Here is a 24,170-nt window from a genome sequence, read left to right on the forward strand (position 1 = left end):
CGGGGAGCCCCGGGGTGTGCGGAACGGCGTGCAGCACAGGCGTTTTGCGAAGGCAGGGCCCTGGCTGAGGAGGTTGTCGGCGGGGTCCAGGAGGGGTAGGAAGGAGAAGAAGGGTGGGCAGCGTGGTGGGCGGGGTATGATTGTACGTTACGGGATGCAACCGTCATGGAGAGCGCCAAGGTTTTCATCTCCGCCAGTTCGAGCATGGCCCCTTCCAGCAATCGTTCTCGGATGTGGTCCGACGCAATCCCCGTCACGAAGGCATCGCGCATGAGGAGATTTGCGTGTTCGGCGGCCGTAACGGCCTGACAGTCACAGTCCCGGACGAGTGGGATTAGGGCCCGCCAGAAGTCTTCGATGGACTCACCAGGTAGTTGCGAGCGGGTGGCAAGTACATGCCTGGCGAAGAGCGTGTTCGCCTTCTGTGTGTAGTGTTCTTTGAGGAGTTCCATTGCTTTTGTGTAATTCGTGGCGTCTTGGATCAATGGGAACACGCTGGAGCTCAATCTGGAGTACAGGACATTTATCTTCTGAGCCTCCATTGGCACGGGGTCCGCCGCGTTGATGTAAGCCTTGAAACATGCTAGCCAGTGAGTAAAGTCTTTCCTGGCATTGGGCAAGTGCGGATCCAGCTGCAGGCGATCGGGCTTAATTCTGATATCCATTCTGTGGAAAATCTGACTAATAAATTGATGCATGATCAATTGCACAAAGACTAAAGTTGTGTACAGCTGTGGCTTTATTACAGTCAGATGTGTGGCCTCCTGCTGCAGCTGGCGAAATGGCAGGGCACTGGAAGTCATACATATTTATACAGTTCTCCGTGGGCGGAGCAAGCCGGCAGGAGCTACCGGCGAACCTGTAGTGCAGGTCCTACCTTACATCTCCTATTACAGTGGTTCACCACAGTGAACTCGATCAGGTACTTCCAGATGAGGAATTTTGTGCGGATGGCCGTCCCAACATTTCCTGAGGCACCACAGGCATCTCTGTTGGAAAGGATACCTTCACTGGCGGGGTTATGTCTGTTATTTATGGGTGAATTGTGTCTGTGGACTTGGTGGATGGAGTGAAGTGGGAGAGGGAGCTGGGGCCTATAGGGTTGATAAGATGTGGAGTAAAGCCCTTCGTAGTTTGAACTGCATGTCTTCATGTGCACGGCTTAAAAACAAAGAACAATACAGCACTGGAACAGGCCTTCGGCCCTCCAAGCCTGTACCTGTCATGATACCAATCTTTTCCAAAACCCTCAGCGCTTCCTTGTGCCGTATCCCTCTATACCCATCCTACCCATGTATTTGTCAAGATGCCTTTTGAAGGCTGTCAATGTATCTGCTTCCACAACCTCCCCTGGCAACACGGTCCAGGCACTCACCACGCCCTGCGTAAAAAACCTGCCTCGCACATCTCCTCTAAACTTTGCCCCATGGACCGTAAACCTATGCCCCATCGTGACTGACCCCTCCACCCTGGGAAAGAGTGCCTGCCCACCCACTCTATCCATGACCCTCATAATCTTGTAGACCTCTGATCAGGTCACCCCTCAACCTCCGGCTTTCTAATGAAAACAGTCCGAGTCTAATCAGCCTCTCCACGTAGCTAACACCCTCCAGACCAGACAACATCCTCCTCTGCACCCTCTCCAAAGCGTCCACATCCTTCTGGTAGTGTGGTGACCAGAATTGTGTGCAATATTCCAAGTGCGGCCTTACCAAGGTTCTGTACAACTGTAGCATGACTTGCCAGTTTTTATACTCGATGCCCCGCCCAATGAAGGCAAGCATTCCGTATGCTTTCTTGACTACCTTGTCCACTTGTGTTGCCACTTTCAAAGATCTGTGGACCTGCATGCGCAGATCTTTCTGACTTTCTATAATTCTAAGAGTTTTGACATTTACGGTATATTTCCCCTCTATGTTAGACCTACCAAAATGCATTACCTCACATTTGTCCGGATTAAACTCCATTTGCCATTTCTCTGCCCAAATCTCATCCCAGTTTAAGATGGTGCATAGGACTCATCTGACCAAGGGCTGGGTTCTCCGTTTCAGGGGCTGAGTGACGGTTGAAACGGAGAATTTGCGGCCATTTTACGACGCCAAAATCGGTGCCGACCCCTCACTGATTCCGGGATAGGTGAGGGGCTAGCAGCGGCGCCGGGTGAAACCCACGGCTCCCGCGCCGTGAATGGCCAGTGAATGGCCGGGTCCCATTCGCATGCTGACGATCTGCAGCGGTCGCGCCGTAAACATGGTCACCCCCCCACCAGTCTCCCCAGGCCTCGCGGAAGACACCCCAGCCTGCAGCAAGGATCCCGGCCGAGTGTGCTGGCGCTGGACACAGTCCCCAGCCGCCACGTGGTTCCCAACCGCTCAGACCACACGTCAACCGCACGGTCGGGAACTTGGCCCATTGGAGGCGGAGCATCGCGGGAAGGCCTGTAATGCCATTGTAATGGCATTGGCCCGCGACTCAATGACGCCATTTCGGAGGGGGCAGAGACTCGAAAACCACCATCAAACTGCAAAATTGGAAAATCTCGAATAAAAATTGTTTTTAAAAAAGGAGTTATTAGGTCTTTTAACCAAAAGCTTGGTCAAAGAGGTAGGTTTTAAGGAGTGTCTGAAAGAAGGAAGGCAACGTAGAGAGGCAGAGAGGTTTAGAGAGGGAAATCCAAAGTTTGGACCGAGGCCACTGGAGGGAGGCATGGTCGCCAATGGTAGAGAAATTAAAACTGTGGATACATAAGAGGCCAGAATGAGAAAATCACAGATATCTCTGAGGGTTCTGGGGTTGGAAGAGATGACACAGATAGGGAAAGAAAAGAACATTGAGCAGTTCGAAAACAAGGATGAACACTTGTCCAAGAGCCAATGTAGATGCATAGTGACTTTATTTGATGTGATTTGATTTATTGTCACATTACCGAAGTACAGTGAAAAGTACTTTTCTACGGCCGACGGAACGTACATCATAGACAAAAAGAATAATCATCAGAGTACATTGACAAATGGTACATCGACAAACAAAAAATACAAACAAAACCTATCGACAATGGGTTACTGCGAACTAAGATTAGGCAGCAAATTTTTGGATGACCTCAAGCTTAATAATAATAATAATAATCTTTATTGTCACAAGTAGGCTTACATTAACACTGCAATGAAGTTACTGTGAAAAGCCCCTAGTCGTCACATTCCGGCACCTGTTCGGGTACACAGAGGGAGAATTCAGAATGTCCAATTCACCTTACAGCACGTCTTTCGGGAGGAAACCGGAGCACCCGGAGGAAACACACACAAACACAGGGAGAACGTGCAGACTCCACACAGTCAGTGACCCAAGCCAGGAATTGAACCTGGGACCCGGGCGCTGTGAAGCAACAGTGCGAACCACTGTGCTACCGTGCCGGCCTGAATTATTATTATTAAACCCAAGCAAACTACTTTTATGTTGTGATAGTGCCGAGAAATCAGGGTTGCATAGCAGAAAAAGTCAAATTTAGGATCAATACTTGAGGAAGTTTTTCTTTGAATAAAGAGTGCTCAGTACATGGAATGATCCTTTAGACAAGAGTTGTGGGTGTGAAACCCTTGAAAATGTTTAAGTAAGATTTGAATGATGCAGCATAGAATCTTTCTGGATGGATAAATTCCTATCCATAATTACCTTGTCACGTAGACTGCTGTAAATACATCACGAATGCCAAGCTTGGCGGTGGATTTATTTTAATTTCTTGCCTGCAGTGTTGGATATCATCCCTAGGAGGTACTGATTTTTTTAGAGTAGAATGAGGGAGACTAGCCAGGAGTGCTTTGGAATAGTTTGGTCTAGAGGTAATAAAGGTATTTCAGCTGCAGGTGAGCAGAAGCGAAGTCAGGCTATATTACAGAGTTGGAAATAGGCAGTCATAGTGATGGCATAAATATGAGGCCAGAGGTTCATCTTGGGATCAAATGCAACACCCAGGTTGTTTTTGTGTGGAAGATTTTAGTTTAGACAGGCAGCATGGTCGGCACAGGCTTGGAGGGCCGAAGGGCCTGTTCCTGTGCTGTACTTTTCTTTGTTCTTTATTTTTTGTACACACTGGCTTTACCTCTAACCTCTAACTATTACCAGGGAGAGGGGTGGAGTTGGTAGCCAAGGTGTCACCAAGCACGCTGACGTTATCTGCGAGGGTATCTCAGCTTTGAACACCTTTTCGGGGGGATGTGCACTTTTATTTTGTTTTAGTGTGAGGAGACAAGTGAAACCCCACTGAAAATAAACAGCCCGGTCATCATGTAACAATTATTAAAGACTATTTATTAAAGTAAAGAAAAGACAAATACGCACAAACAAGACTACTCTACTCTTGCGCAATTAAGAGGTATGAATTACTAAACACACAGTTTATATAGAACCCTTGTTACAAAATATATCTACGATACATGAACTCTAAAAGACTTCCCCTGTTCCCCAAACAACATCCAAATTGAATTACCAGCTATAGTTACCACACAATACAGAGTTGATACTCAAATCTGGGGCGTCATTCTCCGACCCCCCAGAGGGTCGGAGAATGGCCGTTGGCCGCCGTGAATCCCGCCCCCGCCGGTTGCCGAAGTCTCCGAAGGGAGAAAAGTCGGCGGGGCGTTAATGGCGCCGCTGCCACGGAGAATGTCACGGGTCTGCGCAAGGCAGCCGATTTTCGGCCTGCCGATATTCTCCCTTCCGGGTGGGCCGAAGTCCCGTCGACGTGATGGCCGTTCACGTCGACGTGAATCAAACCTCCTTTTCATCGGCGTGACCCGGTGCTCCAGGCTCACGCCGACCAGCGTGGAGGTGAGTGACGGCCTGGGGGGTTGGCTCTGGGAAGGCGATGGCGTGGCCGCAGTCTGAATGTGTGAGGAGAGGTGTGCCTCGGCTTGTGTGTGCGGCGGGGAGGGGGGGGGGGGGGTGGTTAGAGTAGGCTGGGCTCCGGGGGAGTGCCGGGAGGGGGTCCGTGCCGGGGTGGAGGTTGGGGGGGGTCCGTGCCGTGCCGGGGTGGAGGTTCGGGGGGGGTCCGTGCTGGGGTGGAGGTTGGGGGGGGGTCCATGCTGGGGTGGAGGTTGGGGGGGGGGTCCGTGCTGGGGTGGAGGTTGGGGGGGGTCCGTGCCGGGGTGGAGGTTGGGGGGGGGGTCCGTGCTGGGGTGGAGGTTGGGGGGGGTCCGTGCCGGGGTGGAGGTTGGGGGGGGGGGTCCGTGCTGGGGTGGAGGTTGGGGGGGTCCGTGCCGGGGTGGAGGTTGGGGGGGGGGGGTCCGTGCTGGGGTGGAGGTTGGGGGGGTCCGTGCTGGGGTGGAGGTTGGGGGGGGGGTCCGTGCCGTGCTGGGGTGGAGGTTGGGGGGGGGGTCCGTGCCGTGCTGGGGTGGAGGTTGGGGGTGGTCCGTGCTGGGGTGGAGGTTGGGGGGGGGGTCCGTGCTGGGGTGGAGGTTGGGGGGGGTCCGTGCCGGGGTGGAGGTTGGGGGGGGGTCCGTGCTGGGGTGGAGGTTGGGGGGGGGGGTCCGTGCTGGGGTGGAGGTTGGGGGGGGGGTGTCCGTGCTGGGGTGGAGGTTGGGGGGGGTCCGTGCCGGGGTGGAGGTTGGGGGGGGGGTCCGTGCTGGGGTGGAGGTTGGGGGGGGGTCCGTGCTGGGGTGGAGGTTGGAGGGGGGTCCGTGCCGTGCCGGAGTGGAGGTTGGGGGGGGGTCCGTGCCGTGCTGGGGTGGAGGTTGGGGGGGTCCGTGCCGTGCTGGGGTGGAGGTTGGGGGGGGGGTCCGTGCTGGTGTGGAGGTTGGGGTGGGGTCCGTGCTGGGGTGGAGTTTGGGGGGGGTCCGTGCCGTGCTGGTGTGGAGGTTGGGGGGGGGGGTCCGTGCCGTGCTGGTGTGGAGGTTGGGGGGGGGGGTCCGTGCTGGGGTGGAGGTTGGGGGGGGGTCCGTGCTGGGGTGGAGGTTGGGGGGGGGTCCATGCTGGGGTGGAGGTTGGGGGGGGGGCCGTGCCGTGCTGGGGTGGAGGTTGGGGGGGAGGTCCGTGCCGTGCTGGGGTGGAGGTTGGGGGTGGTCCGTGCTGGGGTGGAGGTTGGGGGGGGGGGTCCGTGCTGGGGTGGAGGTTGGGGGGGTCCGTGCCGGGGTGGAGGTTGGGGGGGGTCCGTGTTGGGGTGGAGGTTGGGGGGGGGGGTCCGTGCTGGGGTGGAGGTTGGGGGGGGGGTGTCCGTGCTGGGGTGGAGGTTGGGGGGGGTCCGTGCCGGGGTGGAGGTTGGGGGGGGGGTCCGTGCTGGGGTGGAGGTTGGGGGGGTCCGTGCTGGGGTGGAGGTTGGGGGGGGGGTCCGTGCCGTGCTGGGGTGGAGGTTGGGGGGGAGGTCCGTGCCGTGCTGGGGTGGAGGTTGGGGGTGGTCCGTGCTGGGGTGGAGGTTGGGGGGGGGGGTCCGTGCTGGGGTGGAGGTTGGGGGGGTCCGTGCCGGGGTGGAGGTTGGGGGGGGTCCGTGCTGGGGTGGAGGTTGGGGGGGGGGTCCGTGCTGGGGTGGAGGTTGGGGGGGGGGTGTCCGTGCTGGGGTGGAGGTTGGGGGGGGTCCGTGCCGGGGTGGAGGTTTGGGGGGGGTCCGTGCTGGGGTGGAGGTTGGAGGGGGGTCCGTGTTGGGGTGGAGGTTGGAGGGGGGTCCGTGCCGTGCCGGAGTGGAGGTTGGGGGGGGGGGGTCCGTGCCGTGCTGGGGTGGAGGTTGGGGGGGGTCCGTGCCGTGCTGGGGTGGAGGTTGGGGGGGGGGGGTCCGTGCTGGTGTGGAGGTTGGGGTGGGGTCCGTGCTGGGGTGGAGTTTGGGGGGGGTCCGTGCCGTGCTGGTGTGGAGGTTGGGGGGGGGGTCCGTGCCGTGCTGGGGTGGAGGTTGGGGGGGGTCCGTGCCGTGCTGGGGTGGAGGTTGGGGGGGGGGTCCGTGCTGGTGTGGAGGTTGGGGTGGGGTCCGTGCTGGGGTGGAGTTTGGGGGGGGTCCGTGCCGTGCTGGTGTGGAGGTTGGGGGGGGGGGGGTCCGTGCTGGGGTGGAGTTTGGGGGGGGCGTCCGTGCCGTGCTGGGGTGGAGGTTGGGGGGGGTGGTCCGTGCCTTGCTGGGGTGGAGGTTGGGAAGGGGGGGTCCGTGCCGCGCTGGGGTGGAGGTTGGGGGGGGGGGGGTCCGTGCTGGGGTGGAGGTTGGGGGGGGGTCCGTGCCGGGGTGGAGGTTGGGGGGGGTGTCCGTGCTGGGGTGGAGGTTGGGGGGGTCCGTGCCGGGGTGGAGGTTGGGGGGGGGGGTCCGTGCCGTGCTGGGGTGGAGGTTGGGGGGGGGTCCGTGCCGTGCTGGGGTGGAGGTTGGGGGGGGTCCGTGCTGGGGTGGAGGTTGGGGGGGGGTCCGTGCGGTGTGGAGGTTGGGGGTTAGGGAGGGGGTCTGTGCCGAGGAGGGGGATGGGAGGGCAAGTGAGTTGGTCCACCTGGCCAGGTGCCAGCGTCCAACAGTTGGACCCATGCGGTCCATGCCACCTGGCTGGGGGGAGGAGGGGATATGGGCAATGATGACATGTCGTCGTTCCCCTCCCCCCCACCAGGCCGTCATGTTTTCAGATCATCCAGCGATGTTGGCCGCCGTGGTGGCAGCCGCTCATGTCTATGTTGCCCTGGAGGAGGAGGAGGAGCGTGCCAGAGAGGCGGCGCAGGCTGCCGCAGAGGGGCAGGCGGCAGCCGCCCAGGCTGGAGGGACACCTGACCGACAGGACGAGGAGGGGGAGGAGGACGTCGCGGCCCCACGGCAACGGAGGCACCCGAGGGCGCCCCATGTGTACCGGCCCCGGCAGTCATACCAGGACCTCACGGACCGGGAATGCAGGAGGAGACTCCGGATGAGCCGGGAAACCGTGGCACACATCTGCCACCTGCTGGCACACCTGTCACCGCGTGGCACTGGCGGGGGACACCCTCTCCCCGTGTCCGACAAGGTTACGGTGCCCCTGAACTTTTATGCAACGGGGTCATTCCAGGCACCGAGTGGGGACCTGTCCGGCATTTCGCAGACATCGGTGCACCGGTGCATCCGGGCAGTGACAGATGCCCTATATGCCATGGCGCACCGCTACATCCGCTTCCCCGTGGACCGGGCCAGCCAAGATGCCCGGGCCGTGGGCTTCTCTGCCGTGGCCGGGTTCCCCATGGTCCAGGGCGCGATCGATGGGATGCACGTCGCCGTGCGGCCACCTGCAGATAACAGGGCCGTGTTCACTAATAGGAAGGGGACCTATTCGATGAACGTACAGGTGGTCTGCGACCACCGCATGATGATCCTGCACGTCTGCGCCCGTCACCCAGGCAGTGTACACGACTCATTCGTGTTGTCGCGGTCATCCATCCCCGGCATGTACGAGGGACGCCATCCCTGGCTGAGGGGCTGGTTGCTGGGCGACAGGGGCTAACCATTGCGATCGTGGCTGATGACGCCTATACGGACGCCACGCAATGAGGCGGAGAACCGCTACAATGATGCCCATGTAGCGACAAGGGGAGTGATCGAGAGGTGCTTTGGCGTGCTGAAGATGCGTTTCAGGTGCCTGGACCTCTCTGGGGGCGCCCTCCAGTATCGGTCACATAGAGTCGGCCGCATCATAGTGGTGTGCTGCGTCCTGCACAACATAGCCCAGCAGAGGGGCGATGTGCCGCAGGCAGAGGAGGGCGGAGTGGAGGAGCAGCAGGAAGAGGCGCAGTCCTCCCCAGATGAGGGGGATGGGGGCAATGGTCAGGGCAGACGGGGTAGACACAGGCAGGCGGCTGTCCACCGTTACCGGCTGGCCCAGCGGGCACGGGACAGACTGATAGACGCCCGCTTCACTGACTAGATGGGCGTGGGAATCGGGTAGTATGGCCACAGACCGCACACCATGGCAACAGCCGACCACCCACACCCCCCACCCATCCACCCACCCAGCACCCTCACCCCCCTCCCCAACCCCACCCACCCCACCCGCATGCACAACACCCCCCCCCCCCCCCCCCATTGCCGATCCACCTGCGGCACAACGGGCCGGGCTCACACAGTTGCGGGTGGACGCGTGTCTATCGCAGGCCATGGAGGATGATGACAACCCGCCCTGCGATGAGCTCCTGGCTCTACATCGTTGGACTATGTCTGACCCATGGCCACAGTACCACCATCCACCCGGACCATCCCTGCATGCGGCTGTGACACTGCAGCGCACGGTCCCGTCCTCTGCCCGGGGGATGTTGATGGCGGCCCAGGGGGAAGGGGGCAGACTCACCTGGGGCTGAGGTAAGACCACCCCTCACACACACACTTGCGCTCAACGTACATGACACCCCCGCACACTTTGGACAGAGCACAAAGGCAGCTTCGGTAGGTGTAACATTGACTTTAATAACCAAAGGACTTCATGCACGTGCCCTAGCCCCTAAAACTCATCTGTGCCCTGCACCCGTGCCAACTTACTCAGTGTCTAATTGTTTGGCCTTACGGGCCCTTTGACTACGTCTACGTGGTTCCCCAGACGGTACAGCAGAACTGGAGGTGGACTCCTGTGATTCCTGCCCTCTGACACTGGATCCCTTTGGCGGCCGTTTCCTGGGACGTCCTGGCCTAGATGGGCCAGGCTGCGGCCCGGGCGACTGGGATGGCGAGCTGCCAGCCTGTCCTGCCCGTTGCCCACCCGATGCACCTGGGACGGAAGGGGGGGGGGGGGGGGGCGGGGAGTCCGAGGTGTCACGGTGTACCGGGACCTCCCCTACAGAGGGAGCCGGGACGGACCACACCACCTCCTCCTCCCTCGGGGTGCCCGATGGCCCCCAGGCCTCTACATGGGTGGGGGATGCGAACAGACTGGCCATCCGACGCCCCCCCGACATCTGGCACTGCCAGTCCTGGAGGCCCGTGCTGGTATCGACAGGGGTCTGCAGGTTTGCAGCCATGGAGCCCAGGGGGTTGGCAAACCCTGTCTGTGACAGTGCGACGCCGGCTCGCACATGGCCACTGGCGCCGATGCCCTCAGCGATGGCCTGCAGAGACTGGGCCATGGCCTGCAGAGACTGGGCCATGGCCTGCAGAGACTGGGCCATGGCCTGCAGAGACTGGGCCATGGCCTGCAGAGACTGGGCCATGGCCTGCAGAGACTGGGCCATGGCCTGCAGAGACTGGGCCATGGCCTGCAGAGACTGGGCCATGGCCTGCAGAGACTGGGCCATGGCCTGCTGAGACTGGGCTATGGCGTTGAGCGCCTCTGCCATCTGGCGCTGGCACTGGCTCATGGCCTCCTGTGAGAGGGCAGCCATTTCCTGGGCCACAGACGCCGCCTGCACGGAAGGCCCCAGGCCTCGCAAACCGTTCCCCATGTCTGACACCGTCGCACCCATTGCCTCCACCGCGGACGCCACCCGTGCGGTGTCAGCCTGGGTGGCACGCATGACCGGCACCACTCCCAGCTCCTGGACGCGGGTGGACTCCTCCACCTGCGACCGCAGCCGCCGCAAGCCGCCCGTCACCCTCTTCGCTCGTCTCCGGGTCGGTGGTTGCATCGGATCTATGTGTGGGTGTGGTAACTGCAGGAACCCGGGATCCATCTGGGCGGCAGATGTTCGCTTGGGCTGGGCTGCCCTCCGACCGCCCGGTCCCTCTGCTGCACCTACCTCCACCTGCTGTACCGGGACGGCAGTGTTGTGCGCACCAGTGAGTGTACCAGACGCCTCATCACTAAAGTGCCCAACCGTGGTGAGTGTTTCTGCGATGGTGGAGAGTGTTGGTGACAGCAGTGGCGTTGTGTCGTGCTCTTCGTCCCACTCTGAGTCCATGGCACTTTGGGGTGGGGGTTCGTCTCCACCCATCCACTCTGAGTCACTGTCCGGTATTTCGTCTGCCTGGGTAGTGCTGTCCCGGGGAGGGGTGTCCTGGGTAGTGCTGTCCCGGGTAGGGGTGTCCCGGGTAGGGGTGTCCCGGGTAGGGGTGTCCTGGCTCGGATGTGACGGGGGCCTGTGGCTGCCCCCCTCGTCGCTGGGTGGTCGCTCCCGCACGTGACGGGGGTGTCGTCTCCCTGTTGCTCCAGGTCTCTCCGTCTCCCGTGGTGTGCGAGGGGCATCCTGCGGGCGTCGCATGCTGGAGGGTCTGGGTCTCTCCGTCTCCCGTGGTCTCCGAGGGGCATCCTGCGGGCGTCACATGCTGGAGGGTCCGGGTCTCTCCGTCTCCCGTGGTGTGCGAGGGGCATCCTGCGAGCGTCGCATGCTGGAGGGTCCGGGTCTCTCCGTCTCCCGTGGTGTGCGAGGGGCATCCTGCGGGCGTCGCATGCTGGAGGGTCCGGGTCTCTCCGTCTCCCGTGGTCTCCGAGGGGCATCCTGCGGGCGTCGCATGCTGCAGGGTGCGAGTCTCTCCGTCTCCCGTGGTCTCCGAGGGGCATCCTGCGGGCGGTCTGCATCTGCGGGGATGGGTGCCTGGACGTTTGGTCCTGCGATACACAATGAAGCATGCATGGTTAGACATCAGGCAGTGATCAGGTGATACGGGGGAGGGGGATATAGGGGAGGGGGGATATGGGGACGGGCTGTCGGTGGCTCACTCGCTAGTACGCCCCCGGCCTCTGCATCAGCAACCTCCCGGTCCTCAGGTCCGCCAGCCAGTTCCAGGGCCCTTTCCTCGTGTACGGTCAGTGCCTCTCATCAGCGGGCCCTCCTCCAGTCCTCACATGCTCCCTATTGTTGTGTGCGCGCTTCTCCTGTGGGTGGGGGGGCAGGGGTAAAAGGCAACAGTGTTAGGCAGGTATATGAATGCACGCCATCGGTTGCGCGTGCATTGCAGAGGTTAAGGTTAGGGCTGGATTCACTTGGGGATATGGGGGAGGGGGGATATGGGGGAGGGGGGATATGGGGATATGGGGGAGGGGGGGATATGGGGGATATGGGGGATATGGGGGAGGGGGGGATATGGGGGATATGGGGGAGGGGGGGATATGGGGGGATATGGGGAGGGGGGGATATGGGGGAGGGGGGGATATGGGGGAGGGGGGGATATGGGGAGGGGGGGATATGGGGGATGGGGGGATATGGGGATATGGGGATATGGGGGAGGGGGGATATGGGGGAGGGGGGATATGGGGGAGGGGGGGATGCGGATATGGGGGAGGGGGGGATATGGGGGAGGCGGGGATATGGGGGAGGCGGGGATATGGGGGAGGGGGATATGGGGGAGGGGGGATATGGGGGAGGGGGGATATGGGGGAGGGGGGATATGGGGGAGGGGGGATATGGGGGAGGGGGGATATGGGGGAGGGGGGGATATGGGGGAGGGGGGGATATGGGGGAGGGGGGATATGGGGGAGGGGGGATATGGGGGAGGGGGGGATATGGGGGAGGGGGGGATATGGGGGAGGGGGGATATGGGGGAGGGGGGATATGGGGGAGGGGGGATATGGGGGAGGGGGGATATGGGGGAGGGGGGGATATGGGGGAGGGGGGGATATGGGGGAGGGAGGGATATGCGGGAGGGGGGATATGGGGGAGGGGGGATATGGGGAGGGGGGATATGGGGGAGGCTCACCCTGCCTGCTCTGACGAGGTCATTCACCTTCTTGTGGCACTGGGTGCCTGTCCGTGGTGTCAGGGCCACAGCGGTGACGGCCTCTGCCACTTCCCTCCACAGACGCCGGCTGTGGCGTGGGGCAACTCTGCGGCCGTGCCCGGGATACAGGGCGTCCCTCCTCTGCTCCACTGCGTCCAGGAGCGCCTCCACATCGCGTGACTCGAACCTCGGGGCTGAGCGACGGCCAGCCATCCAGTCGGGTGTTGCGGTCGGGTGTTGCGGTCGGGTGGGGGGGAGCAGCGCGGCCTTATGAGCCGTCACGCCGTGCAGCGCGTATGACGCTGCACGGCGTGAACCACAGCGCAAGCGCGGATCCCGTTACGTCGCTGCTAGCCCATTTTGGGCCGGAGACTATCGACCCATTTTTCCGACGTGACGCAAGTCGGATTTGCGCCGTTTTTTGCGCCGATCGGCGGACTTTCCGCCGATAACGGAGAATTTCGCCCCTGGAAACCGTCTTTTTCCTGGTTCAATGAAGATATTTTAAAACTGCTGTACCGAAGGCTTTCTGCGCTGCCTTGGCTCTAAGACTTAGAAGCTTGTTTTCTGTAAACTTGCCATCAGGCTTGGTGGCTAAAACAGGACTATCCGCTTTCTGAGACTGCAAGATGGCAACTGCCTCGCCTGGCTTCTCAGGGTCTGGGCAATTATACCTTTGCTGTTCTTTGATTATGCTTTCTGTGTATTTGGCGGTCTGCCCCATCAACTTCCTTGAGTATGGTAACATCTGTGTATCTCAGGGACCTTTCAAATTGTCTATATTCTGTTTCTCCTCCATAAATGATTCACACTTGATTATTATCTAAACAGATGTTCTAAATTAATTACCGGGAAAGGTGCATACCAATTGTGGCCCTTTGAATGATGTCTACTGCTGTCTCCAGGGAAATTCAGGACTAAGGAGTACAGTTTGGTGTGGGGACCAAAAACAATAGCTTCAGCCTTCCCAGTGTTTAATTGGAAGAAATCTCAGCTCATCCAGTACTAGATGTTGGTTAAGCAATCCGATAATTCAGCAGCAGTGGAGGATTTGAAAGAGGGGTTGTGAGGTAGAGCTGTGTGTTGTCAGTGTTTATGTGACAAATAATGCTATGCCTTTGGATAATGTCGCCGGGGGCAGCATGTAGATGAAAATTAGTAGGGGCTCAAGGTAGGTTCTTGGGGGGGTCACCAGAGGTAATGGTGTGAGAGCAGGAAGAGTAGCAACTGAAAGTGAATCCCTGGCTATGATTCGAAAGATAAGAATGGAACCAGCGAGGGGTTGTCCAACCCAGCTGGATGACCATGGAGATGCACTGGAGAAGGATGGTGCAGTCAGCCATATTAAAGGATGCAGACAGGTTCCAAAGGACAAGGAAAGAAAGCTTACCTTTTCATTGTTACTATCTTACCATTATTTCTACAGCAAAACTGAAGCTGCCCCCACCATAAACTTAAATTAAACTAATTAATTAATTAGTGATGGCTGGTCAGGTGATGTGCTTGAGCTGCTTGATGTGGGTGCTGGCAGATCCCATTGCGAGCTGCAGCGACCACATCTGCAGTAAGTGTTGGCTGCTCGAAGAGCTCCGGCTCAGAGTTGATGAGCTGGAGTCTGAGCTTCAAACACTGAGGCACATCCGGGAGGGGGAGACTTACCCGGACACTGTGTTTCAGGAGGCAGTCACACCTGTCAGAGTAAGTAGTTTAAATCCTGCCAGTGGCCAGGGACAGCAGGGTGTGACTGCAAGTCAGGCAGGTAAAGGGAACCAGCAGTCAGGAACTCAGGAGCCTCAGCCCTTGACTCTGTCCAACAGGTATGAGGCACTTGCTCCCTGTGTGGATGGCGAACAGGGTTGCAGGAAGGATGAGTCAGCTGACCAAGGCACCATGGTTCAGCAGGCCATTCAAGGGGAGGGAGTAAATAGGCAAGTTGTAGTTGTAGGGGATTCTATTATCAGGGGGATAGATAGTATCCTTTGTGAGCAGGATAAAGAGTCCCGCATGGTATGTTGCCTGCCCGGTGCGAGGGTGCAGGACATCTCTGACCGGCTTGAAAGGATACTGGAGAGGGAGGGGGAGGATCCAGTTGTTGTGGTCCATGTCGGTACCAACAACATAGGCAAGTCTAGGAAAGAGGACCTGTTTAGAGATTATAAAAAGCTAGGATTCAAATTAAAAAACAGGTCCTCAAGGGTCATAATCTCCGGATTACTGCCCGAGCCACGTGTAAATTGGCATAGGGAGGCAAGAATAAGGGAAGTTAACATGTGGCTGAAAGAGTGGTGTGGGAATGAGGGGTTCCTTTTCATGGGACACTGGCATCAGTTTTGGGACAGGGGGGACCTATACCGTTGGGATGGTCTCCACCTGAACCGAGCTGGGACCAGTGTTCTGGCGAAAAGAGTAAATAGGGTGGTCAATAGGACTTTAAACTAAAGATTGGGGGGGGAAGGGAAAGTCAGGGAACCAAGAGGTGAAGTAATCAGCAGGGAGCGTAGCTGCTTAGAAATACAAAAAAACACGAACAGACAAAACTCAAGAGTGGTTACGATTGTCCCCATCCCACAAAATATGACAGTGTATGGAAAGGCTCAGTAAACCAAGGTCCACCACACTAAGAAAACAAAAAGGGACGGTCAATAGAGAATTAAAGGTGCTATATTTAAATGCGCGCAGTGTACGGAACAAGGTAGATGAGCTTGTGGCCCAGATTGTGACTGGCAGGTATGATGTGGTAGGCATCGCAGAGACATGGTTGCAGGGGGTTCAGGACTGGCATTTAAACATCCAGGGATTCACAACCTATCGAAAAGACAGAGAGGTGGGCAGAGGGGGCGGAGTTGCCTTGTTAATTAGGAATGAAATTAAATCAATAGCACTAAACGACATAGGGTCAGATGATGTGGAGTCTGTGTGGGTAGAGTTGAGGAACCACAAAGGCAAAAAAACCATAATGGGAGTTATGTACAGGCCTCCAAACAGTGGTCAGGACCAGGGGCACAAAATGCACCACGAAATAGAAAGTGCATGTCAGAAAGGCAAGGTCACAGTGATCATGGGGGACTTTAATATGTAGGTGGACTGGGTAAATAATACTGCCAGTGGACCCAAGGAAAGAGAATTCATTGAATGTTTACAGGAGGGCTTTTTGGAACAGCTTGTGATGGAGCCCACGAGGGAACAGGCCATTCTTGACTTAGTGTTATGTAATGAGCCAGACTTGATTAAAGATCTTAAAGTAAGGGAGCACTTAGGAGGCAGTGATCATAATATGGTCGAATTCAATCTCCAATTTGAAAAAAAGAAGGTAGAATCAGATGTAAAGGTGTTACAGTTAAATAAAGGTAACTACAGGGGCATGAGGGAGGAACGGACGAAAATCGACTGGGAGCAGGGCCTAGTGGGAAAGACAGTAGAACAGCAATGGCAGGAGTTTCTGGGAGTAATTGAGGACACAGTACAGAGGTTCATCCCAAAGAAAAGAAAGGTTATCAGAGGGAGGATTAGGCAGCCATGGCTGACAAAAGAAGTTAGGGAATGCATCAAAGCAAAAGAGAAAGCCTATAATGTGGCAAAGAGTAGTGGGAAGTCAGAAGATTGGGAAGGCTACAAAAACAAACAGAAGATAACAAAGAGAGAGATAAGGAAAGAGAGGATCAAATTTGAAGGTAGGCTAGCCAGTAACATTAGGAATGATAGTAAAAGTTTCTTTAAATACATTAAAAACAAACGGGAGGCAAAAGTTGACATTGGGCTGCTCCAAAATGACGCTGGTAATTTTGTGATGGGAGACAAGGAAATAGCTGAGGAACTGAATAAGTACTTTGCGTCAGTCTTCACAGTAGAAGACATGAGTAATATCCCAACAATTCCGGAGAGTCAGGGGGCAGAGTTGAATATGGTAGCCATCACAAAGGAGAAAGTGCTAGAGAAACTAAGAGGTCTAACAATTGATAAATCTCCGGGCCCAGATGGGCTACATCCTAGAGTTCTAAAGGAGATAGCTGAAGAAATAGTGGAGGCGTTAGTTATGATCTTTCAAAAGTCACTAGAGTCAGGGAAAGTCCCAGAGGATTGGAAAATCGCTGTTGTAACCCCCCTGTTCAAGAAGGGAACAAGGAGAAAGATGGAAAATTATAGGCCAATTAGCCTAACCTCGGTTGTTGGCAAGATTCTAGAATCCATTGTTAAGGATGAGATTTCTAAATTCTTGGAAGTGCAGGGTCGGATTAGGACAAGTCAGCATGGATTTAGTAAGGGGAGGTCGTGCCTGACAAACCTGTTAGAGTTCTTTGAAGAGATAACAAATAGGTTAGACTAGGAGAGCCAATGGATGTTATCTATCTTGACTTCGAAAAGGCCTTTGATAAGGTGCCTCACGGGAGACTGCTGAGTAAAATAAGGGTCCATGGTATTCGAGGCAAGGTACTAACATGGATTGATGATTGACTGTCAGACAGAAGGCAGAGAGTTGGGATAAAAGGTTTTTTTTCGGAATGGCAACCGGTGACGAGTGGTGTCCTGCATGGTTCAGTGTTGGGGCCACAGCTGTTCTCTTTATATATTAACGATCTAGATGACGGGACTGAGGGCATTCTGGCTAAGTTTGCCGATGATACAAAGATAGGTGGAGGGGCAGGTAGTATGGAGGAGGTGGGGAGGCTGCAGAAAGATTTAGGAGAGTGGTCCAAGAAATGGCTGATGAAATTCAACGTGGGCAAGTGCGAGGTCTTGCACTTTGGAAAAAAGAATGGAGGCGTGGACTATTTTCTAAACGGTGACAAAATTCATAATGCTGAAGTGCAAAGGGACTTGGGAGTCCTAGTCCAGAATTCACTAAAGGTAAACTTGCAGGTTGAGTCCGTAATTAAGAAAGCAAATGCAATGTTGTCATTCATCTCAAGAGGCTTGGAATATAAAAGCAGGGATGTACTTCTGAAGCTTTATAAAGCATTAGTTAGGCCCCATTTAGAATACTGTGAGCAATTTTGGGCCCCACACCTCAGGAAGGACATACTGGCACTGGAGCGGGTCCAGCGGAGATTCACATGGATGATCCCAGGAATGGTAGGCCTAACATATGATGAACGTCTGAGGATCCTGGGATTATATTCATTGGAGTTTAGGAGGTTGAGGGGAGATCTAATAGAAACTTACAAGATAATGAATGGCTTAGATAGGGTGGATGTAGGGAAGTTGTTTCCATTAGCAGGGGAGACTAGGACCCGGGGGCACAGCCTTAGAGTAAAAGGGAGTCACTTTAGAACAGAGATGAGGAGAAATTTCTTCAGCCAGAGAGTGGTGGGTCTGTGGAATTCATTGCCACAGAGGGCGGTGGAGGCCGGGACGTTGAGTGTCTTTAAGACAGAAGTTGATAAATTCTTGATTTCTCGAGGAATTAAGGGCTATGGAGAGAGAGCGGGTAAATGGAGTTGAAATCAGCCATGATTGAATGGTGGAGTGGACTCGATGGGCCGAATGGTCTTACTTCCGCTCCTATGTCTTGAGACCATAAGACCATAAAACCTATTCATTAAGAATATAATTTCAACTATTCGCAAACACTGCACTACGTCACAATAGCAATAATGTCACAAGGAAATAGTAATAACTGTTCCAGAGAAAATGCTAGCTACCATGCCATCCAATTTCAAAGTTAACACAGTATTTGCTGCAGAGGTTAAGTTTGTATTTTCACACAGCTGACTTCTATTTCTTTGTAAGAAGTCTTTCAGCAGTCAAGGGCATTCAGCCTCTGATCTCCGGGTAAGCGTTCTCCAAGGCGGCCTTCAGGACGCGCGACAACGCAGAATCGCCGAGCAGAAACTTATAGCCAAGTTCCGCACACATGAGTGCGGCCTCAACCGGGACCTGGGATTCATGTCGCATTACATTAATTCCCCACCATCTGGCCTGCGAAATCCTACCAACTATCCTGGCTTGACACAATTCACACCTCTTTAACCTGGGGTTACCCCATCTCTGGATCTGTAAAGATTTAATCACCTGTTAATGCTCATATTCCAAGCATTGTCTGGCATCTTTGAATTTGTCTATATATGTGTTTCTGGAACAGACCTCTTCATTCACCTGAGGAAGGAGCAGCGCTCCAAAAGCTAGTGACATTGAAACAAACCTGTTGGACTTTAACCTGGTGTTGTAAGACTTCTTACTGATCCCACCCCAGTCCAACGCCGGCATCTCTACATCATGGCTTCTATTCCTTTGTTTACAGCTAGTTTAAGTTAATGTGTAGGATGAGCTAACATGCAATGAACTGCAGCATTACGTTGATGAGCAGTAAATACATGACTGCCCAAAGAGCCTACGCAATACATGGAGCAAGGGGGTCCAAAAATGAGTCGAAAATAACTGTCAAAAGTGAAGAATAAAGAGGTCTTACAGGTTAATATCAGTAATTCTGGGGTGAGGTTAATTCTGTTGAATCATTTACCAGCCAGTAAGCCATATTGTTGACTGTCTGGACTTTGGGTTGCCCAATATATTTTCTCAAGCATTCAGCAAATACTCTTATCTGAAGCTTTTGCTCATTTAAAAACAGTTGTTACTAATTGCTTAATAGGAGTTAACTGACCTAAAGTTGTCGGCCAAACAAGATGTGGTGTAATATTTCTGCGATCTGAGGTTGCAACTATTTAAGAACTAATTTATTTAACCTTTCCCCTTAAATGCATTGAAATTTCACAGTGTCTGTGTGGGTCTCACCCCCACAACCCAGAAAGATGTGCAAGGAGGTGAACTGGCCAGGCTAAATTGCCCCTTAAATTGGAAAAAAAAATAATTGGGTACTCTAAATTTAAAAATATATAAATTTCAAACAAAGTTTTCAAGAGCACAGTATATTCCCTTCTGACATAGGTCATCCAATTACACTGTTTACAAAGATAAATGATTCAAATAATATGGGGCAGAAATTTAAAATTAAGGAACCTCTCTCCATGGGCCGGTACCATAAGGAATCTAAAGCAGCAATAAGTAGTACAAATGAAACGTCCTAAGTTTAATTCTTGACCTGAGCTCATTTAGCTAATACCAGCTGAAGAAGCAGTTCAACTGCAACAAATGGCCACTGCAATCCTAACTTAGAGAGGGAGAGAAAGCAATTAAATGTCCTGTTTCCAGTCAATACCCCAGCACATCTCCCCAACCCCTGCCACGCTGGAAATTGTTCACATCTGAATGTCAGGTGAAGATAGGAGTGAGCTAGGGTCAGAACTAATATACATTCAGGAAAGGTGGAATGAAAAGGAGATGAAATATTATCTGAAATATTGCATTCCCGTGTGTCCAACAACCATTGAATAATTATGTTTTACCTCTTCTCCTTCCTCTATGTGATAATCTTTCCTTTCATTCGGTCCTCCAACAAACATAACCTTTAATTGGCCACTGTGCCTGAAAAGCATGATTGTAAAACAAAGTATTAGCCAAAGGCTTTCAGATCTGAGGAGGTAATTCAGAGTTAATAACATGTCAAGGTAAAAGTTGAAAATTTGTTGAATAAAAATATTTTCAAAAAGAAATAACGTCAAAAGAGAGGTCAATAATAATGCTGAAGTAATGAGCAGCGATTTACACGATCAATTTAATAAACTAACACTGCATCCTGTCTAAGTAATGGTACGGAATTTTTCCTTAAAAGTGTTCTTAAATGATCATTGAATGACACAGAAGGAGGCCATTTGTCCCACTCGTGCCAGAGTCTAGCTATATCAGTAAAGGAGCATGTTTTAAGGTTTTACTGGATACTGTTTTTCTTTTCATCATCACTAATGCAATCTTCCCGACAGTCAGATCCAGCATAGATGGATGAGGTGAATAGAACACAGTTTGCAGTACAGTTCGCTATAACTTCTAATGATAGAGCTTGTCCTTCACAATCGCAGGACGTCGCAAAATCTTCATAGATGTTGGATTGGATTTGTTTATTGTCACGTGTACCGAGGTACAGTGAAAGTATTTTTCTGCGAGCAGCTCAACAGATCATTAAGTACATGAGAAGAAAAGGGAATAAAAGAAAATACATAATAGGGCAACACAACATATACAATGTAATTACATAAGCACTGGCATCGGATGAAGCATACAGGGTGTAGTGTTAATGAGGTCAGTCCATAAGAGGGTCATTTAGGAGTCTGGTGACAGTGGGGAAGAAGCTGTTTTTGAGTCGGTTCGTACGTGTTCTCGGACTTCTGTATCTCCTGCCCGATGGAAGAAGTTGGAAGAGTGAGTAAGCCGGGTGGGAGGGATCTTTGATTATGCTGCCCACTTTCCCCAGGCAGCGGGAGGTGTAGATGGAGTCAATGGATGGGAGGCAGGTTCGTGTGATGGACTGGGCGGTGTTCACGACTCTCTGAAGTTTCTTGCGGTCCTGGGCTGAGCAGTTGCCATACCAAGCTGTGATGCAGCCCGATAGGATGCGTTCTATGGTGCACCTGTAAAAGTTGGTAAGGGTCAATGTGGACATGCCGAATTTCCTTAGTTTCCTGAGGAAGCATAGGCGCTGTTGTGCTTTCTTGGTGTTAGCGTCGACGTGGGTGGACCAGGACAGATTTTTGGAGATATGCACCCCTCGGAATTTGAAACTGCTAACCATCTCCACCTCAGCCCCGTTGATGCTGACAGGGGTGTGTACAGTATTTTGCTTCCTGAAGTCAATTACCAGCTCTTTAGTTTTGCTGGCATTGAGGGAGAGATTGTTGTCGCTACACCACTCCACTAGGTTCTCTATCTCCCTCCTGTATTCGGACTCGTCGTTATTCGAGACCCAGCCCACTATGGTCATATCATCAGCAAACTTGTAGATGGAGTTGGAACCAAATTTTGCCACGCAGTCGTGTGTGTACAGGGAGTAGAGTAGGGGGCTAAGTACGCAGCCTTGCGGGGCGCAGGTGTTGAGGACTATTGTGGAGGAGGTGTTGTTGTTCATTCTTACTGATTGTGGTCTGTTGGTCAGAAAATCGAGGATCCAGTTGCAGAGTGGGAGGCCAAGTCCTAGGTTTTGGAGCTTTGATATGAGCTTGGCTGGGATTATGGTGTTGAAGGCAGAGCTGTAGTCAATAAATAGGAGTCTAATGTAGGAGTCCTTGTTTTCGAGATGCTCTAGGGATGAGTGTCGGGCCAGGGAAATGGCGTCTGATGTGGACCGGTTGCAGCGGTATGCGAATTGCAGTGGATCAAGGTGTTCTGGGAGTATGGAGGTGATGCGCCTCATGATCAACCTCTCGAAGCACTTCATTATGACTGAAGTCAGGGCCACTGGTCGGTAGTCATTGAGGCACATTGCCTGGTTCTTCTTTGGTACCGGTATGATGGTGGTCTTCTTGAAGCAGGTGGGGACCTCGGAGTGGAGTAGGGACAGGTTAAAGATGTCCGTGAAGTATTATCTTGTAGGAAAGCACAGCAGCCAATTTTCATACAAACAGAAAGGAGGATTACCCCTGGACTTCTTCAAATTGTGCTGGTGCTCAGTTCATCTGCCTGAGAGGGCCGATGGGTCTCAAATTAATGTCTCACCCAAAAGACAGCATTGCCAACAACACAGCACTCTCACAGTACGTCACTGAAATGTCAGGCTAGATTCTCTGATCAGGTCGTTTCTGACTCGGTGTTAAGGCTATCGCTGAACTAAGACTAACACCCTATCATGCATAGATTCACAACACTGACTACTATTAGATTGACAGCTGCTCTGCTACAAGAACAGGTGAAATGGGGATGAAAATGTCAGATTGTTGCAGTTGTGGATGCCCTTTCCCACTAAAGGCTTTTTTTTTTACAATGGAATATAGTTCCAAGGGTATATGTGGCCTAAGTGGTCACTAAGTGATCCTTGATCAAATTGAAGGAAGGGGGTCTGGCAGTGGCCACCACTCTGCCTTTAACCATACATCTTCTCTCGGCCTTATCTCACTGAAGGCCCAAAATAACAATGTCAGTGTCCTCTTCCATAGCACCTCCTCTTTCTGGCACTGCCCTATACTCTTAAATCCCTTCCCTAAATCTCTTGATTCTCTTGCTCCACCTTCAAGTTTTTAGGCAAAATGTCCCATTACCTCTTTGTGTGGTTTGTTGTCTGCCTGGTGCATTGAGATATTTTACTGCATCGAAGGCACAATATAAGTGCAAATTGATGTTGGTGTCTTGCTGTATTTTGTTTCCTGTGTTGTGATCCCAAGGAAACCCTCAATGCAAGAAAATGGGGTTGGAGGCAGTACAGCCAGTGGGATTACAGGAATCCCCCAATCCAACTCTAGCAGTGCACTTCACCCCACAGGAAGATCCAGTCCTACCTATTTAGGGTTAAATCAGTGTGATCCAGGACAAGCACTGCCAAGGCAAGGTCACCGCCCTGAGGTCTAAGCTGCTTGAGGAATACTGACCCCTGTTCATGGGCCATCTCATCAGCCCCTACAATGTATATATATATATTATGCAATGAACTGCAGAACAAGTATTGCCTCTAACATGCAGCAATGCTACTGGTCCTCTACGTGGCACACAGTAGACGGTGCTATTCTGTTTGCAACACACCATTATTGCTGCTATGTAACCGTACATCGCATTCCTCACTATCCGTGTTGAAGTAGACAAAACACGTTGAAGGGGTTTGTGAGAGAAAAATGCTCTATGAAGCCATAGTTACAATAAGAACGATAGTAAAACTATTATTTACAATGAACCCAAACATCAATCGGTTAATGTTAAAGTTAACAAGAGGGTTTCACATTAAAGGGCCGGAATATCGATGTTAATTCCTTCTTGGGGAATCCTTTCCAAATGGCATTCTCGGTGTTGGATTCCAAGTACTGGATTGGGCAGCAGGTGCACGATTCTACAACAAACATTCAAGCAACTTGTTTGACTTGCAGCTGGACGGAAGAAACTCACTCACTGTTCTCCACAATCAGCAAAGACACCTCTGGCTTTACTTACATGAGTTTGTTGCAGACAGGGGGATTAAAGCATTTCTTGTTCTCCTCGATCCAGGTGTCTACATTGTAAAGCAGCCCCATCGCTTTGATATTCCGAGTTTAACGTTGGGACCTAGGTCAGGGGGGATCAGCTCAGCTGTAATGTTACAGGGCTATCTTGTGAGTTAACGGGGCGTGAAGACCTTTCCTTCGTTTTATACTGACGTTGACGAGCGGTTGAAACCACCTTTGATTGGAAGGCTCCACGTTGGGGGGAAGGAATATTACTCTTTTTTTTCCCCGCCAAGAGGAATTTGCTTGCAACAGATTTCAACAAATTCCAATCGATTGCGAGTCAAAAACCTGCTTCCTGCCCCCTCTTTCTCTCCAAAACGTCCCACCGCTGTCTATTCCTTGATAGGGGTCCGAAATCAGACACTGGTGGCGACCCCAGTTCAGTTAAAGATGAGAAGGGGCCACCCGCTTGCAAAGTTGTCACTGTTCAAAGTTACCAAGTCACCTGCTCCAGAAAGGATGCATCCCAGGTGTGAGGATAACAGAAGATCTGACCACAACCTTTCAGTCCTTCCTGGATATTGGAGTGGTGCCAGAGGACTGGAGGATTGGAGATATTGTGGCCCTGTTCAAAAAAGTGAGAGGATTAAAACAACAGACCAGTC

At 53.5% G+C, this 24,170-nt stretch overlaps 1 protein-coding gene across 1 annotated transcript in view; it reads right to left on the reverse strand.

Moving 5' to 3' along the window:
* The window catches only part of haao (3-hydroxyanthranilate 3,4-dioxygenase), a 71,546-nt gene extending 47,854 nt beyond the window's left edge, over window positions 1–23,692 (reverse strand). Inside the window, exons 1-2 of the mRNA XM_072510354.1 lie at window positions 23,513–23,692; window positions 19,894–19,972 (exon numbers count right to left, since the gene is read on the reverse strand). Of these exons, the coding sequence (XP_072366455.1) occupies window positions 19,894–19,972; window positions 23,513–23,592 (159 nt within the window). The 5' untranslated portion in view covers window positions 23,593–23,692. The remainder of the gene's footprint in view (window positions 1–19,893; window positions 19,973–23,512) is intronic.
* Window positions 23,693–24,170: the final 478 nt, after the last annotated feature.

This window comes from Scyliorhinus torazame, chromosome 1 (genome assembly GCF_047496885.1).
Source record: "Scyliorhinus torazame isolate Kashiwa2021f chromosome 1, sScyTor2.1, whole genome shotgun sequence".
Classification (NCBI taxonomy): Eukaryota; Metazoa; Chordata; class Chondrichthyes; order Carcharhiniformes; family Scyliorhinidae; genus Scyliorhinus; species Scyliorhinus torazame.